Consider the following 18,000-nt stretch of genomic DNA (forward strand, 5'->3'; position numbering starts at 1 on the left):
ACAAATAAACAAACAACGAATATATGTGTCTGGTGTAATGTGGACACCAGATTAGATCTATAGTAATATCAAACAGGAGCCCTAGATTTGGGCCGATAGGCAGATATATTGACAGATAAACTGAATACAGATATAACGATACCAGTTTATGTATACTGATTTGTAGTTATCCAGTCAACGATATCTGCATTATTTTGAGAGGTCTGAAGGCCTATCTAGCAGAGCTGGTTGGCACGAAATTGGGGAATGTTTGTGTTTATGTAGGTACCTTCTTTTTAATAATATTGAAAGTATCCAATATGTGATGTCAGGTCTACGGACCAATGTTCTGTCTAGGATATTATAATAGATTACAGAGCAGGTCAAATACAAATGATCACACTATTCTCCTAGTAGCAGCTCTGGTCATGTCCAACAGGGCTGTCCCTGCCAGAGTTTCAGTGTTAATCTAGATAACGCTGTTTAAATTATATCAGAGTATCTATATTGATCATATAATGATGCTGTGTTAGTTATTTTTATGATTCACTAATATATATATATATATATATATATATATATATACATATACATATATACATATACATACATACAACTTATGCTGATGTTCATGGTCTGGCATGGTCTCATACATATTCTATTAGAAATGTGGCGACCATGGAAGTGGGACAATGTTGTGGAGGCATTCCTGTGACCCCCTTGTATGCGGCCGAGCATTATCCTGCTGGGAAATCCCTCTTGGAAGCCGCCATGAGAGGAACACATGTGGCTGCAGGATGTCCTGAACATATCGCTGAGTTGTCATGGTCCCTTGTACCACCACTAGGGGGGACCGACTGTTGCATGTGATGGCCCTCCAGGCAGTCAGCAGTGGGGTCCGAGTGCCACTCCACAGCAAAAGGAAGGATTGAGGCACTGACCTCTACATCTTCAGACATGAATACGGTCATCGTCAGTGCCCAAACTAAACCTGAATTTGTTGCTGTAGACAACCCAGTCCTACTCTGTAGCAGTCCAGTTTCACCATTCAAGACACCGCTGCAAATGGAGTCCATGGTGCGTGTTAAAGGCAGTACATGTAATGGGCACCGTGAGACCAAATGTCCTTCAGCCAAGCGCCTGGAAATGGTTCTGACTGACACACGGGCTTGTAATGATGGTGCCACCTGTCTCTGGATGCTGGACAATGATTTGAGCTGCTTATGCTTATCAGGCGATCTTCTCTACTGGTGGTCTATTGAGGGCATCCTGAGCTGGTCTCCTTGTGTGCGTGCCCCCATGCATCCACTGGTCCCAACATCTTCTAACAGTCTGGTCAGAACGGCCCAGGAGGCAGGCATTCACCTTCTTGCATTCCAATACTGCACCCCCACTCAAACTCTGGTAACTGGATGAAATCTCTTTGATTGTGCTGTAAAGGCATCTAGTAGCCCTACACAAGAAAAAGAGGTCTACTACACACAACTTTTAGGGCCTCAGGTGGCAATCTAAATACGCCACTATTCCAATCATTTACATGTCTCCCTTAGACAACTCCTAGGTGCTTGATTTTTTTGACAAAGTGCATTTGATTTGGATTGAACTATGTCTTGATTAAAAACTGCGTAGCTTGATTAATACTAAATAAGGATGATTTTACATGTCATCATCTGGGTTATGTACTGAGATTGGTACTTGTCTGTGTGACCTTCACAGGCCGATTCAGACAGTATGGGGGACAAGAAGGTACCTTCACATGGCCTGATGAATGTTTTTGCCCGAACTGTCTGTGTTAAAGGCCCTTAAGAGGGGTTTTCCCGGGCACAAAATGTAAATTCTGAAAATGCTAAAATCTAGAAGATACAGCCAAGTAGCTGCAACCTGTACCTTTCATCTGCCGCTCTGGACCCTCTTCTGCATCCCGTGCAGCCGCCAAGTGAGATAATCAGAACCTGAACATTTGGCAACCATTTATGTCCCTGTCCATATGGCAATAAACATGTCTGACTGGCTAAGCATGCAAGTAGGGTTATAGGACAAATAAGAGGAAATTGCCGTCAGATGAAAGCTTTTCAGCCAACAGGAAGGTAAAGAGTATGGGCAGCTTATCTGGACAAACACTACCCAAAGGCTGAAGTAGGGTACATGGATGTCATAAATGGGAATTTCTCTGTCCAGATGAGACAACTCTTTAAGGGGGGGGGGGGGAATTATGAAGCAGTTCTTACAGTTATGACCGTCAGAAAAAAGAGGTTACATGTACTTAGATGTAGCATATGCATATCGCATTAACAGTGAAGTATTTCATGAGTATGGAACTGGTAATACCTCCAGATCACGAAGAAGCCACGTTTTACTGAAACCAGTTCCTTTACTACATTTTCTCACCAATAGCTTTAATAGTCCAGACTGAATGAATACAGACTGGATTTCTTCAAAATCGTGATTCTACAAAATTAAAAAGTAAAAAGGAGTCATTAAGTAGATGAATGTAACTGTATATATTAACTGTCTTATTACATATAGAGTTGTGCAGTTTAAGAACAATTACTGTAAACTAAGTATACATAGAACTAAAACATACCATTTCAACTATGCCACTAACACAGGTCTTTTAAAGAATTTTGTTCCCCCTTCTATGCAAAGCTCACTTTTAGGACCCAAAAATATAAATTCATAAAAATTAACTTTTAATAAATATTGCTTAAAAACCTTATGGACACACAAACAAACAAAAAAAAAAAAAAATCCACTATCCGGTAGGGAATGTGAAATTGTATCATACAGTAACACTTCAAGATCAGTATCGATCTTGGACGTTTTCTTTATTATGTCTTTTACGTCCAAAAGATAGCTCTTTTTTTGGGGGGGTTTCTTGGTTTTAATGTTCCAAAAAACCTATGCATTTTTTCCGAACCTGAACATGATGTCGTAATCAGCCGGAATCTACATGCAACTCATATAGTCCAATGTATAATAGACATGAGATGTTTTTATGTACAGAATAGACCTTGTAATTGCCCAGATGTTTTTATGTACAAAATAGACCTTGTAATTTCCCTACGCGGGCTCCTCAGGGGCTCAAGTATCTCCTGGGATGATTCCCTGGAGAAAGGGTTATCAGTCATCAACTGAGTATAGAAAATTGTTTATAGATTAGGACTATAATCCATTAGAGGCAATGAGTAAGTATAGGTAAGGTACTGTATTGAATTAGCACCCCACTATGAGGAGTGATCGCTGCAATAATACCTCTTAAGCTGATATGCGGTACTTAATAGCCTAATAATATTTCCTAGAGGAACAGTGCCCAGTTATCACTTAGAGTGATGTCTTGGTCAATACCCAGATAGTCTGCGCACTAAAAAAAGGTTCCCCAGGTAATACATCGCTGTCTATTAGATCCTTTTAGTAGGTGAGTTTTGATATACTCAAAAGCTATCAATAGAATAGCTCCCACCATGCTGGCAGTCCACCACCAGGACTGTCATGCTGCCGCTTGTTCTATTTATTTTATGATTTCATTCTGCTTTATCTGATCCTGATAGGGGGGGGAAACCTTACAACCCTTCACTAGGCTGAGAATTTGCCTGACTGCAGAAAAACCCTATTTAGGGCAATTACAAGGTCTATTTTGTACATAAAAACATCTGGGCAATTACAAGGTCTATTCTGTACATAAAAACATCTCATGTCTATTATACATTGGACCATATGAGTTGCATGTAGATTCCGGCTGATTACGACATCATGTTCAGGTTCGGAAAAAATGCATAGGTTTTTTGGAACATTAAAACCAAGAAACCCCCCCCCAAAAAAGAGCTATCTTTTGGACGTAAAAGACATAATAAAGAAAACGTCCAAGATCGATACTGATCTTGAAGTGTTACTGTATGATACAATTTCACATTCCCTACCGGATAGTGGATTTTTTTTTTTTTTTGTTTGTTTGTGTGTCCATAAGGTTTTTAAGCAATATTTATTAAAAGTTAATTTTTATGAATTTATATTTTTGGGTCCTAAAAGTGAGCTTAATTAAGTAATTGGGACCTTACTGCCTCTGTGAAGTGCCCTTCTATGCAAAAAAGCTACATAGGGATGGAAATCTGGCAGAAACAAATCGTGTTTAAAGGGCTCTGTCAAAAACATTTTAATATTGCTGCACCCTTTACCCGATTACCTGTCACACTTTTGAGTTCATTAGGTTTTGTGTCAGTCAGTTTGTTTTAGCTGGACAAAAAAAAGTGTCATCCACAGTATTTAAATGGGCTGATATCTGACGCAAAAGTTTGTCCCTCCCATAAACCGGCCCAGCTGAATGTGCAAGTGATCGGCTGAAGAACAAGCAAACACCTGCTTGTCACTTGACTTGATCATTTGTGCAAGCATAAAATCCCTTACTGGCTGGCTGCACATAGGGAGATATGCAGTCGACCACAGAGGTGTGAGGATAAACAAAATTATCAATTGACTGCCCCTTATAAAGCTGATCATCTGCTATGTGTGAATGGCACTGAATGAACACCGGTTGACATGCTTTTTCGACTGGCGCTTGTTAGAGCGGGTCAATTCTTGGGCCGTGCAAATGGGCACTTACCTTAAGAGTTTTATATAATCCCTTTAGCGCCAGTGACAGGACCCAAGTAGCTTCAACTGACTCAGCACAGCTGAGTAGCTGGCAGGAAATAGTGGCAAAATGTTGAAGATATTTCTTAAGATTTCGTTGAGTGGACTGCCCATCACAATCAGTGTTATGCATCAGCTGATAATCTTTCACTGGGGTGAGAAATGGACAAATATTATTAGGAAGACTTAGACAAAACCACTAAATCCCAAGTTTTTATTTCCTTGCTCACTGACCAAAATATTTAATGCATAGATTTTTGGTGAGCCAAATGTGTGCCAATACTTATTGGTATATTTGAAATTTGCTTTATTTGCAGTTTCCTAACATTAGATACTGTATGCTGTTCGGAGTGGAGCATAAAAAAAAACCAAAAAAAAACAGAGCGGGTAAATCAATTTTCACATAGCCCCTTAAGGTCCCTTTACATGCAAAGATGATTGCTCAAAATTTGTCAGAAACTGACAGTTTTGAGTGATCAATTTGCATTAGGTATAATGAGTTAAACAGCGCATTAGTCGCCAACTAGCTTCTTTCGCATGTATTTGGAGAGCAGCGGGTGGTCTTTTCTCTAAATACACCACCTTTGTTCTGCCATGGGCAGCAGGATGCATACAAAGCTATCAGCATTGCCCACGGAGAGCATGCAGTCCCTGTTATCAGGGACAATGGCATTTATGTTGAGCTGAACTCAGCAATGGACGAAGAGTGCACAGTAAGTGCACAATGGGCACACATTTACATGCAGCGGCTTTTGCTCAAAAGCTGTCGCTTGGACGAATTTTGAGCGATAATCGTTGCGTGTAAATCAGCTTTTAGCCAATACAGGATGCTTTGATATAAAAAGCTGCGTGGGTTGAGCATGCGCTGTTCCTCCCCACTGTTTTCCCATGTTTGCACTAGCTCTCCCTGTGCAATCAGTTCGTGCATGCACATTTTCCTGTCTTCCCTGCATTGGGGGTGAGTATGCGCAGAAAAGATTGCCTTGTATCTGCTCTGCAAACATCCCATACGCATCAACTGTGCATAGAAAACCACCATAAACACCAATGAAATAATTATATGAAAAAAAAAAGCCTGAAGGAGACATAGGTCACTTTTGGACAGCCATGTGTTCTGAAAATAGGATGACCCAGTCTGTTCTATGAGAAAATATGCATGAAAGGGTTATCAAGTACATTGAAGAAAGCACCTACTAAGTTTGAGCATGGTGGAGTCGAATAGAGGTTATGCCTGTACAAAGCCTGTAAGATAATACCTTTAATTGTTGGAATTCCCTAATATGTAACCGTAGGTGAACACATTTTAAGGTAACTTGACTGTGAAAATAAAATGTTTAGCAAACTTGTGTCCCCGTTCAGGATGTCCTCAATGTGCCAATGCAGCCAGTACCAGGACTAGATCCCATGGGATGTACAGACAATATTGCATTAGTTTTTTTAATTTTTGGATGTAGTCTTTGTTTTAGCTACAAATGATGCTTTAAAAACTGCAGTATGCAAGCTTGGCTTTTATGTGCACTTTATGAACATCCAAATATGTTCATTTCCCTTGCACCTTTTTGAGAAAAAGGTTGACAATTTTTATAGGTACTACACAGAATTTCCAGGTAGGCTTATAAATCTTAATGCCTATACCTTCTAAACATTTTTCTAACTACTAATGACCACCTGTCTGTGAGTGAGGAGTGACTGAGTTACATGTGATGAGGTCACCGTCAGTCACCAGGGCTCTGAACTCTGCCCCTGATCACAAGACAGTGACGTCATGACAGGTCCTTCATCCCTATGCACTAAATGAGGGATTACGGGTGGACTCCATTCCCCACAAACCCCCGCGGCCTCAGTTGCTATGGATACAGCAGTACTCAGTCTGGCAGTTTGTAGCTGGTTGTGAGACAGCTGGACACCTGTGTGGAGACTCCAATAAATGACACATCACAAATTTACCAACTCCAATCCCTTCCACTATATTACATTAGCAAGTGGCGCATTGCGCTACCAGAAGCACTGGTACTAGTCAGCTTCTAATCAGCAGTGGATCTGGAGGAGTATTTGATATGTACTGTGAATGTGAGATTATCCTAGACTTCTCCGCTGTATTTATTAGGTCAGTATATTTCTAAGGCCTTTTTTCCAAGCATATTAACTGTATAAAAATCTCCCTGTCTTGATCACCAGATCAATAGTGTTATGTGACCAGCAATTAGATCAGAAAAAATAAATATTCATTTTCAAATGATAACAAGAATTTATGAACGTAAAATAGACATGGATGTACGGGCCAGGGGGAGATAGAAGTCCATATAATTATTTCATTACGGCCAAAATCTAAATCTCTAATTAAAGCTTCACAAATGTTTTCCACAAACTACGACATTTTTATTCCTTAATGGCAGCTTTTCCTAAAAGAGGTTTACTATCCATCAGAACTGACTTCTAGCACAAAGCACAAACTATAACGTACAGCATTACAGCATGGACTAGTGGTAGGGGTACTGACTAGACCACAGTTGCACGTTCACTCCCAGAATCTCCTAGTAATGGAAAAGGCATGAAAATCTCCACAAATTTAAAGCATACCAAAATGTTTCACACAGCTTATGCTTATTTAGTAGCCTCCGTGTATGTCTCAATCTTGTAATATACTTTCATTTTTTTTTTCCACCGCCTATCATTAGGCATTCAACTTCTCTAGTAACTAGGGCCTTAGGATGTGTTCTAGCTGCGGGGAAGGGACTGTCTTGACAGACTCCGCTCCTCAGGACTCAGACTGCTCTCAGATCTGCAGTCAGTGTGTACACAATCTCTGCCTCTCCTGATCTTATCTTTACTTAACCTGCTATGTGAATTTATATTTCTATTGTAAGCAAAGCAGCATAATTCTTACTACATTGATCTTTATTAGCTGCTTTAATGGGTCTTGTGTGTTTGCATGGTCCCAGCAGAACAGTTATCTTTTTTCTTCTGCGGCTATGCAGACACACAAGACCTATTAAAGCAGCTAATAAAGATCAATCCAATAAGAATTATGCTGCTTTGCCCACAGCACACTGAAGACACATATAGGGGGAGATTTATTAAGACCAGTGTTTCATATCCTGGTTGGCTCATGATGTAAAAAGAGGCACACGGGGCTTTATATGTTAGTTGCATCTTGGCTCCTTCATGAGAGAAATTTACACCAGTTAGAATTCTCAATATCTGCTTAATATTTCAGGTAAGCTTTATTTACCTCACTGTAAATCATTTATTGTATTATTTTTCTTAGAATTCTGCAATATTAGAATCCGAATCCAGCAGTGAAAACACAAAATATAATTTTTTTTTCATAAGAGCATAAATATCTTTCTACAAAATTTCAGCTAAATAGGGAATACTACAGACTAATGTATAATGAGGTGAACATAATCATATAGTGAACAGACTTACCAGTTTTGCGTTTCCTTGTTTTGATGTCAACCACCACAGCTCTATTTTTCTCAGTGAAGTGCTTTAATATAATAACATCATGGGGCTCTTTGGCATTATCTACATATACAGATCGCGTTCCCATACATAGTACCTGCAGTGAAAAGTACATTTATATATGTAGGGAATAGATACCTTCATATAGCAATGTGCAGCAATAATGTGACAATCTAATTATAAAAAAAAAATAAGTCGGATCGCTTTCAATAGGTAAAACTAAATATTCTTGCAGGTATATCATCTTTTCATAGCTAAATAAAAAATATGAAATTACATAACTTTAACGATTGCTTAGGCCTCTTCATCATGCCTGACATAGCAAGGATCTAAATGTTTCTTACATAGAAAAAGTCAAATTAATTTAGATACTAACTAGTAGTTAAAGGGGTTGTCAGAGATCCATCTTTAAAAAAACCCGGGAATGAACCGCCAATGGGTGGTTGGTTGGTTGCGCAAGCAGGGAGGAAGGAGTATGAGCTCTTTATTATGTTCTGCACATAGCGGCCCAGGTTTTATAAAGAAACGGGATCTCGGACAACCCCTTTAAGTTGCTTATATTTCCCAATTGTACACAATTCTGTTACTACAATTGTTCTATTTACACCCAATACTGCATTATGAAAGACCAGCCAAGTGGTCAACAGTGAAGAGCTTTAATAACAATCGTTGCTCAAAAGTACATGTACCGTATTTGTTGGACTATAAAAGAAACAGATTTTAGCAACACAAAATATTGCCAAGACTATGTCTCATAGTCTGCTGTAAGGGGAGGCTTAGCAGTGCCAGACCTCCATGACCACTACCTTAATGATTGAGCGGTTCTGGTGGTACCCTGGCGCTGCAATGAGCAGTGGAGCAAGAGACATGTAACTTTCACTACAACTTGTGCATTGCTCTATCATATAGCTGCTGCCTCAGTGCCTATTCTACACCAGATCATCAAAAGAGCAGGCACTAGTCTAGAGCAGTTATTGACATTAACACATCCACTTTCTAAAACCAGGGAAACCATAATTAGTATGACATGTTTTCTGTTGCCAACGTGGGTGCATCCTATAGTTGTGTTGCCTCTAGACACAAAAATACAGCAACTGTAATGACTACAATTGAACATCTACAATAGGAAAGCAAATTAAATAATTTGCACGCCCTTAAAATGAATTTTTAATTCATCCAATGTATTCAAATATGAAAAAAGCAAATCTCCTATCATTTCATTTAATGCAGATCTGTAGGTCTCCATGGTTACAGACTACAAATAAACTCTTATTCAAGAAATGCGCACCGCACAAGGACTTTTAAATTTTGTAAAGAAAAATGCTAATTAACACAATGAAAAAAAATACTTGCTAAGCTGTATGTACCAATTTATTCCCTGGCCTTTTGGAAGAGGACGGTAATGTAAATGTGACTCTACATCTACGAAAAATATTCCCAATTTTGAAACACTAATGTGGAAATGTAAGCAATTTAAGCTGACCTGCACTACAGCTTACACATGGGAAGTTACTAGTTGGGGGCACACAAAGAAAGATTGTACAGAAGCATAACAAGTTCTAATCAAGTCCGTATATGTAATGTTTCTCGTTAGGTCTTACCTCTGGGAATCCAACCAAGACTAACAAAGTAAAGATATTTGTGTTCTTAAGCTGGTGAGGCAGCTGCTGCATACAGTGATCCGTGAAAGCGGTCATCACTTTGTGCCATTTTGGAGAGTTGTTTAACTCTCTCAGAATATCAGACATTGTACAAGCCCAATCAAGACCAACTTTGCTGAAGAAAAACAAGAAAAGATACTTAAAATCTATCCCATAAAACAGAGTTATTAGTGGAAACTAATTTAATTAACACAAACAATACATAGAATAAAAGGATTTCCCCGATGTTCCAGTTTCTGTATCCTCAACGGATATCCTGAGTGAAAGCTGCATACAACAGCTCATTCTCCTTGTAACAGCACATGCAGGGCTAATGTAATATTACATGGCACCAATTTAAAGGGAATGGTTTACACAATTTTTGTCATTTAAAAGAATATGAAACTTTTTTTTTTTTAATATATTTTCTGATAGTAGATTTTTAAATTCTATTTTCTGTACACAATTATAGAGGCTGCCAGTTTGCGTGATCTGTTGTTAACAGCACTAAAGGCCAATTTACACGGAGCGATGACCGCTCAAAAATCGCTAAAAAGCGATTGTTTGAGCGATAATCGTTGCGTCTAAACGCGCAGTCATCTGTCACTTTTCGTACACTGCTAGCTGATCCTTTACTTCCGACCAACCTAAAAATCATCATTCAGCCTTATCAGTAGTTCTTTGTGGGGAGTGCTGATAGCATTGTTTCCCGCTCAAGAACAAAAGAACTGAAAGCAGATAAGAGCCCTCGGGCTATTAACTGCTTTCAGCTAAGGCTTCATTTGCACACTTTTTTGCTATTAAGTAGCTGAGTAGCTACTTAATAGTTTATGCAAAATTATCGCTTGAGTGATCATCGCTCCATGTAAATGGGCCTTAAGACATATGCTCTTACAGCAGTCCCATGGGCCACAGACACAATGGGCAGGTAAAGCCCCTCTGGCTTCTATGGGAGAGTATATATATTATTAGGGATGAGCGAGTATACTCGCTAAGGCACTACTCGCTCGAGTAATGTGCCTTAGCCGAGTATCTCCCTGCTCGTCCCTAAAGATTCGGGGGCCGCCGCAGCTGACAGGTGAGTCGCGGCGGGGAGCAGGAGGGAGCGGGGGGGAGAGAGGGAGAGAGAGATCTCCCCTCCGTTCCTCCCGGCTCTCCCCCGCAGCTCCCCGCCCCACGCTGGCCCCCGAATCTTTAGGGACAAGCGGGGAGATACTCGGCTAAGGCACATTACTCGAGCGAGTAGTGCCTTAGCGAGTATACTCGCTCATCCCTATATATTATCTAAGAATACGTGTGCTACATTCCATCATTACCCTACCTGTGACGCTGAGAGGACTACTGAAAGGTCTTCTCTAGAGAACAGGAAGTGACACACTATTAGGCTGGGCTCACACGACCGAAGGGTAATACCCTGGGTAAAAATTGCAGCATTTTACCTGCACAGGGTACAGCGTATCTCTGCACATAATCGTGTTTTTGCGCGCGTATGAGAAGCACGTCATGCACTGGCTGCTGCTTTTTTTTCCCTACTTTTCTCTCAGGTTTCCAATATAACAGTGTATGTACTGTGTTCTGAACACACCCATAGAAAACAATAGTGCTGTACTCCCATAATACAATCTAAGATAGAACCTGCTGCATTATTTTTTTAAATGTGTAATATGCGCAATAAATACACTCACGTGTGAATAGAACAATGAAAATCAAATGCACTTTCATTGAAGTCACTCGCCATTATGCGTGCGTACATTGCGTGTATAATAGCGCAATTAAAATACGTTTGTGTGAACCTTATTGGTCAGTGTAAAATAATTCTTTTTTTAGATAAAATACAGATGGTAACATTAAAAATGTAAATAAATGTAAAAAAAAAAAAAAATCTTAAAAAATATGTTCAACATAAAAACTTGGTTTATACAATGGGTCACTTCCTGATGACATTTTTTTAAAACATCTTTTTATTTCAATCTTTTATAAAAAGCAAACATAAAAAAAAAATTATTGACAGACCTGTCCAGACATATAGCTCCCAGGCTGAAAAGCAGTTGGATTGTTATCCAGCCGTCAGGGAGAGCGCTCTCATCAGCTGCAGCATGAACACTCTGCCTAGACGACAGAATCTTCTTCACTGCAATATCCACCTCACACGGGTTTAGCCTAAGTATTAATTGTCCCAGGAGACCGAAGGTTAAATGGTAGGTTTCATTTAAATGGCCAGCATTGGATATAACAACTTGAAACATCAGTGGCAACACTTGTTGAAGGTTCACTATGGAGCTCACGGTCTCCTAGAAGAGAACTGAGAATTAGATGTGCATCTTGCATAGGATCAATGTGGAAATAGGAAATCGTGTTAATCCTCAAGTACACATATGGCAACTTATTCTGAAAAGTTAGGGACGCTGTAAATAAACTGCAGAACTGCATGAAGGCTAGTATAAAAAAAAAAAAGTCTTACCGATTTCAAAGGAGGCAACATGGCAGCTATAAGTCCCAAAATGCGTTCCTGAGAGCATTCAGCAAAGACTTGGTCGGGGCTTGGGATTATAGCCTTGTCAACAATATTTTTCTTGGACAAGTCTCCAGCAACTACACAGTAGGGAGATAAAATTCAAATGTGAATGTAGTCATTTCATATGTTCCCTTTTCACAACCAAGTGAGAACGCAGCGAGGATTAAAACTAATTACATTGTGTGTAATAAAGTAACCTACACAGATACTGCTCTTTAGGGTGTTCTGCATCTGCATCATTATTGACCTCTTTAGAGGACAGGTCCTTTTCTTGATATCCCCCTGAACAGCGGGCCTTGTTGAGGATAGGAATATTTGTGTCTGAATCCACTTTGCTCTGCAGAAAGAAAGCAAGAAAATGAACAATTAGCATTCTTCTTTAAATAAATAAATAATAATCTGTAGAAACACACAGTCAAGTCTTTTGACTGCCTCCAACTTATGACGTCGGCAGCACATAGGCCAAGAAGGAAGTAACATGTCATGGGCTGGCTTGGTGGATACGCAAGTTGTGTGATAGGTGGTCTGCTCACATATCACTCGTTGTCATGGGTAAAAGGGGTTGATTTATCAGAGTTGCAAAATAGGATGGCCAAGGATGGCAGTATTTCTCAAACAGCGCAGTTTGTGGACTGTTCAAGTGCTGCTGTGATGTGTATTAGGAGTGCGCAAATGGCCCCACTGGGAATAATAGACAGAAATTGCTGAGCATCACGCACCATTGATGTGAGAGGTGAACGTCTGCTATGACGGTGCCAACCAATATGCTCTAGTAGAGCAGGTCACCATATTGAACCAGGGGGCTACCAGACATGTGTCTATAACCATTCAGCGAACCCTACTGTGTATGGGGCTCCACAGGAGATGGATGGTTACTGCACCTATGCAAACAAAGGTGCATTAGAAAAAAAGGCTGCAGTTTGTGCATCACTATCAGAATTTGACCACTGCTGATTAGCAAAGGGTTGCCTTCTCCGATGAATCACATTTTCTGCTTCATAGTATGGATGGAAGTTGGCGTGTCAGGTGAGAAACATTACAGAACAAAACACCATGCAGCCATTGCTGGATGAACACAAATTGGTGGCAGCAGCATTATGGTCTGCGGAATGTTTTCATGGCATTCAAGTGAAAGGTACTCTGAACTAATCTGGTTATGAATCCAACATTGCAGATCATGTAAACCCACACATATTGTTGGAAGTGGTTGGAAGGGCATGAACAAGACTTCTAAGTACTTCCCAAGCCCGCTAGTTCCACAGGCTTGAACTCAATTGAGCATCTGTGGGAATTTCGTGTTTGCTCTGCAAATCCTCCCCGACGCATCAGCCAGCAACTGTAGCATTTACTGCAGTCAGCATGGCTCCAGATAGGAGACAACCTGACAGCACCTTATAGAGTCATTCCCAGCCCATCTACTTGCTGTCTGTGTGGCAAACTGTAAGGCCTCATGTCCACGGGCGGGTCGGGCTCCGTTGGCGGGAGCCCCACCGTGCCCGCGGCATGAGGACATTCCGGATGCGTGCGGGTCGTTCGGCGTCTCCTCCGTGCATGTGGAGAGGCCCGCCGGCCAGCACGACCCCCGCACATGCGCAGAGGAGATTTTGTTTTTAAAAAATCTCCAGCTTTCCCGCAGGACCAGCAGCACACCCGGAGTGACAGTTCCAGGTGTGCCGCAGATTGGATGGCTTCAATGGAAGCCATACACGCAGGTCCCATGGCAAAACGCAGCAGGCTGCCATTTGTTTTCCGGACCAGATAGTCCGGAAAACAAACCTGCATGCTTTAATTAAGCTGCGGGCGCCCATGAATTGCCTATGGGTGGCTTGAACTCCGGATCATCCACGCGGGTGTCCCACGTGGATCCCGGAATTCAAACCTGCCCGTGGACATGAGCCCTTACTCTGGATATTAGCTGGTGGTTATAATAATTTGACTTGATTCTGTAATTCTGGTAGATAAGCAAAAATACCTTTTTTTGCACAGTAGGTTTTACTGCGACATCTGGAGCCTGCACAGGCTTATTCAGCGGACTAACTTTATTGCTCTCAGTACACCCATCATTGGAAGACTCAATAGGAGACGGCTGCTGTTCATTACTGGTCCACATGGTGAGTAATGAAGACACTTTGACATCTACAGAAACATAGAAAAAATACATATTTTTTAGAAGGATCAATTTACAAAACTTACTATACTCACAGTGTTTAGATTTCACAGAAGAGCTCCACTTAGCACTGACATTTTAGCTATCCTCCTCCCATTTCATTTTAAGGTCCTGTGTTGATTAATGTAAATATTACACACACAGATAGAGTATATACTAGAGTACAAGCCGACCCACCTAAGTTTACCACAAAAACCTGGGAAAACTTAGTGACTCCAGTATAAGCCTAAGGTGGGCTTATACAAGAGGACAAGGGGACTCCCCGTGGGGAGTAGAGAATCCCCTGCCACAACTGTGACAGAGGATCGTGAAGCTCTCCCATTGCTTTCAATGTGGCTGCAACTGCTGCCGGCAGCCCCATTGAAAGCAATGGTCTGCCGGCAACCTCTGCAGTGATTTTCAGGGAAGGGCTTTAAATAGAAGCCCTTCCCTGAAAAATCATCCCTAGCTGTAGTAAAAAAAAAAAAAATTTTTATGAATTCATTGAATGGCCGAGCGCTGCCTATGATTGGCTGAGCGCTGTGACCAATCACAGGCAGCGCTCATCTGTTATTCAATGAATGGCTGATCGCTGCCTGTGATTGGCTGAGCGCTCAGCCAATCAGATGCAGCCCTTTCAGCAGGTGGGGATTTTAAATTTCCACCTGCTGAAAGAACTTTATTAAAGTTCTGGGATGACAAGCGGCTTGACGCGCCGAGCCCCAGGAAGCGGCAGAGAGGTAAATATATATATTTTTTATTTTTTACTACAGCTATGGATGATTTTCAGGGAAGGACATATTTTTAAAGCCTATAAAAAGGCTCTCAGAGGCTACTGGTGTGTAGTGACCTCTTTATCTGCTTGTGTAGAACTTGTTGACCACTAGATGCCTCTATGACGCAAAGATATTTTACCCAGTTAGGGTGCCTGCACACGAACGGAATTTCCAGCGCGTTATTTTAGGCACATTATCTGCCCCAGACCGCAGCCAATATACTCCTATGAGGATCCGCAGTTGTCCCCAGACGGACGGATTTGTATCGCGTTTTTTCACGAGCGTGAAAAAATCTGCGACCTGTTCTAATTTGGGTCGGATTCTGCGCGTGAAGCCTCCAATACAAGTGAATGGGTGCGTTTTTTCACGCAGTACATCCGCAGTGCAGCTGCGGATGGAGTCACTGGCTGCTATGACTACAGGAAGTAGGCATGGTAGGAGGCGTCCCAACACACAGCACAGAGCTTCACAGGAAAATTTGTAGAGGGAGATAGGTAGTATTTCTTGCCAATGCAGGATGTAAGAATGCAAAATCTGTAGTAATGTATTCGGCCGCCTGCAGACGAGCGGGTCGGATCCAGCGGCGAGAATTCTCGCCGCGGGACTCGACCCGAGAGCCTGCAGTGACGAGCGCGTACTCACCCGCGCCTGGCGGCCCCGGCTCTTTCATGTGCCGGCTGCGTGGCAGCCGGCGCATGCGCAGATCGTAGCCGGCGGCCGGATGAGTGCGAGCCCCGCACAAAAATAGGACATGCCGCGGTTTGTTTGCCGCGCGAGATTTCGCGCGGCCAAACCGCGGCCGTCTGCATAGGAGTGCGTATTGTAATGCACTCCTATGCAGACTTTCAGCGGCGGAAATCCCGCGGGAAATACAGCCGCGGGATTTCTGCCCGTGTGCAGGCGGCCTTCCTCTTGTGAATTTTTTTGCAGTGACTGAAATAAAGTCACGCTGGAGAAGCGCCTGAAAAAAGTTACATGGATCAACCATGCCCACAAAGACATCTGCTCACCGGGTGAAAGCATGTTGCCAGAATAATTTAACGGTGCTCGCACAAGCAAGAGGGACAAAACGGAGTCTGGGTGTTGGTTTTTAAGCTGTTTTCCAAGGAATGGGCAGTTCTCTAGGGGTTGGGTTTACAATAAGGGGTGTCTGCTGGTTTTTCTGCGCGTTTTTTTTCCGCAACACATCCGCGTGTGATTTTTCACGCATCCGCACCTATCCGCAAGCACATTTAGGTACCATACGCGCGTGAAAATCCGCTAGCGGAATCCGGAACGCTCGTGTGCAGGCGGCCTTAAGAGGAAAGGAGGGGGCGCATTATTGGAATGCGAGAAGCTGGATGGTCCCATCGACAAATTGCCCGCCACTCTGACCAGACTGTTAAGAGTTGTTGGGACCAGTGGATGCATGAGGACACCCTCGACAGAGCATCAGTAGAGAGGATCATCTGGTAGCGGGAAAAGTACGAACAGCTCCAACTGTTTTGTTGTCTGCTTTCCAGAGACAGGTGACACCATTGTTACAGGCCCAAGTGTCTGTTGGAACCATTTTCAGGCGCTTGGCTGAAGGACATTTGGTCTGGAAATGGTGTCTCACACCAGTCATTACATGTATTGCCTTTGACACCCATCCACCGTTGCCTCTATTTGCTGTGGTGTTGTGAACAAGGAATCTGAACCACTACAGAGTTGAACCAGATTTGCTTCAGGGACTAATCCAGGTTAAGTTTGGGCACTGACGCAACTATATTTGTGTCTGGGGACCTAGGGGTGAGCGCCTCAATCCTGCCTTTGCTGGAGAGCGGCACACTGCCGCCCCCCCCCCCCCCCCACTGATGGTGTGATGGTCTAAGGAACAATTACATAGGATAGTCAGTCACCAGTAGTAGTACGAGGGACAAAAACAGCTCAGCGATATGTTCAGGACATCCTGCAGCCACATGTGTTCCTCTCATGGCGGCTTCCAAGAGGCATTTTCCAGTAGGATAACGCTCGGTCGCAAACACAAGGAGGTCACAGGAATGCATCCACAACATTGTCGCACTTCTGTGGCTGCCAGATTTCTAATAGAACATGTATGAGACCATCTGGAACAAGTTGAAACCCTACGAGTTTGCACAATCTAGAGGCTCAGAGCAAATGTGGACCGATATGCTGCAGGATACATACAGAACCTGTATGCCTCCATGCCTGCCCGTATTACATCTTGCACCCAAGCTAGAGGCGGTACAACAGGGTACTAGAGCCTCCATGCCCACCCGTATCACATCTTGCAACCAAGCTAGAGGCGGTACAACAGGGTACCAGAGCCTTCATGCCCTCCCGTATCCCATCTTACACCCAGGCAAGAGGCGGTACAACAGAGTACTAGAGTCTCCATGCCCGCCTGTACCACATCTTACACCCAGGCAAGAGGCGGTACAACAGAGTACTAGAGTCTCCATGCCCGTCTGTACCACATCTTACACCCAAGCAAGAGGCGGTACAACAGGGTACTAGAGCCTCCATGCCTGCCTGTATCACATCTTACACCCAAGCTAGAGGCAGTACAACAGAGTACTAGAGCCATATAAAAACTCCTAGATGCTTGATTTTTTTATGACAGAGTATAAAATATTATGAAAGATCGATAAATAGATCTCTCTCAAAGTTCATAGAGTCGGAATCTTATTTCTTCTTGCACGGAACTTCAAACCCAAATCCTACCACATAGATGTAAAACATGACAATATGGCTGCTTACAGCCACCATTAGCAGAAGCTTACTGCATACTGTTTTATTAGGCTATTTTCACACTGGGTTTTTCTGATCCATCTGACATATGCACCAGGAAGGTTCTAGACCCTTCTCAAA

At 42.3% G+C, this 18,000-nt stretch overlaps 1 protein-coding gene across 2 annotated transcripts in view; it reads right to left on the bottom strand.

Moving 5' to 3' along the window:
* ZZEF1 (zinc finger ZZ-type and EF-hand domain containing 1) overlaps positions 1-18,000 on the bottom strand; it is a 145,556-nt gene that overhangs the window by 36,779 nt on the left and 90,777 nt on the right. For both annotated transcript variants that reach the window (XM_066576965.1, XM_066576956.1), the window contains exons 37-44: positions 14,198-14,361; positions 12,427-12,562; positions 12,172-12,302; positions 11,724-12,001; positions 9,672-9,846; positions 8,035-8,167; positions 4,577-4,755; positions 2,308-2,427 (exon numbers count right to left, since the gene is read on the bottom strand). In XM_066576965.1, the coding sequence (XP_066433062.1) occupies positions 2,308-2,427; positions 4,577-4,755; positions 8,035-8,167; positions 9,672-9,846; positions 11,724-12,001; positions 12,172-12,302; positions 12,427-12,562; positions 14,198-14,361 (1,316 nt within the window). The remainder of the gene's footprint in view (positions 1-2,307; positions 2,428-4,576; positions 4,756-8,034; positions 8,168-9,671; positions 9,847-11,723; positions 12,002-12,171; positions 12,303-12,426; positions 12,563-14,197; positions 14,362-18,000) is intronic.

The sequence above is a fragment of the Eleutherodactylus coqui genome, chromosome 1 (genome assembly GCF_035609145.1).
Source record: "Eleutherodactylus coqui strain aEleCoq1 chromosome 1, aEleCoq1.hap1, whole genome shotgun sequence".
Lineage (NCBI taxonomy): Eukaryota > Metazoa > Chordata > Amphibia > Anura > Eleutherodactylidae > Eleutherodactylus > Eleutherodactylus coqui.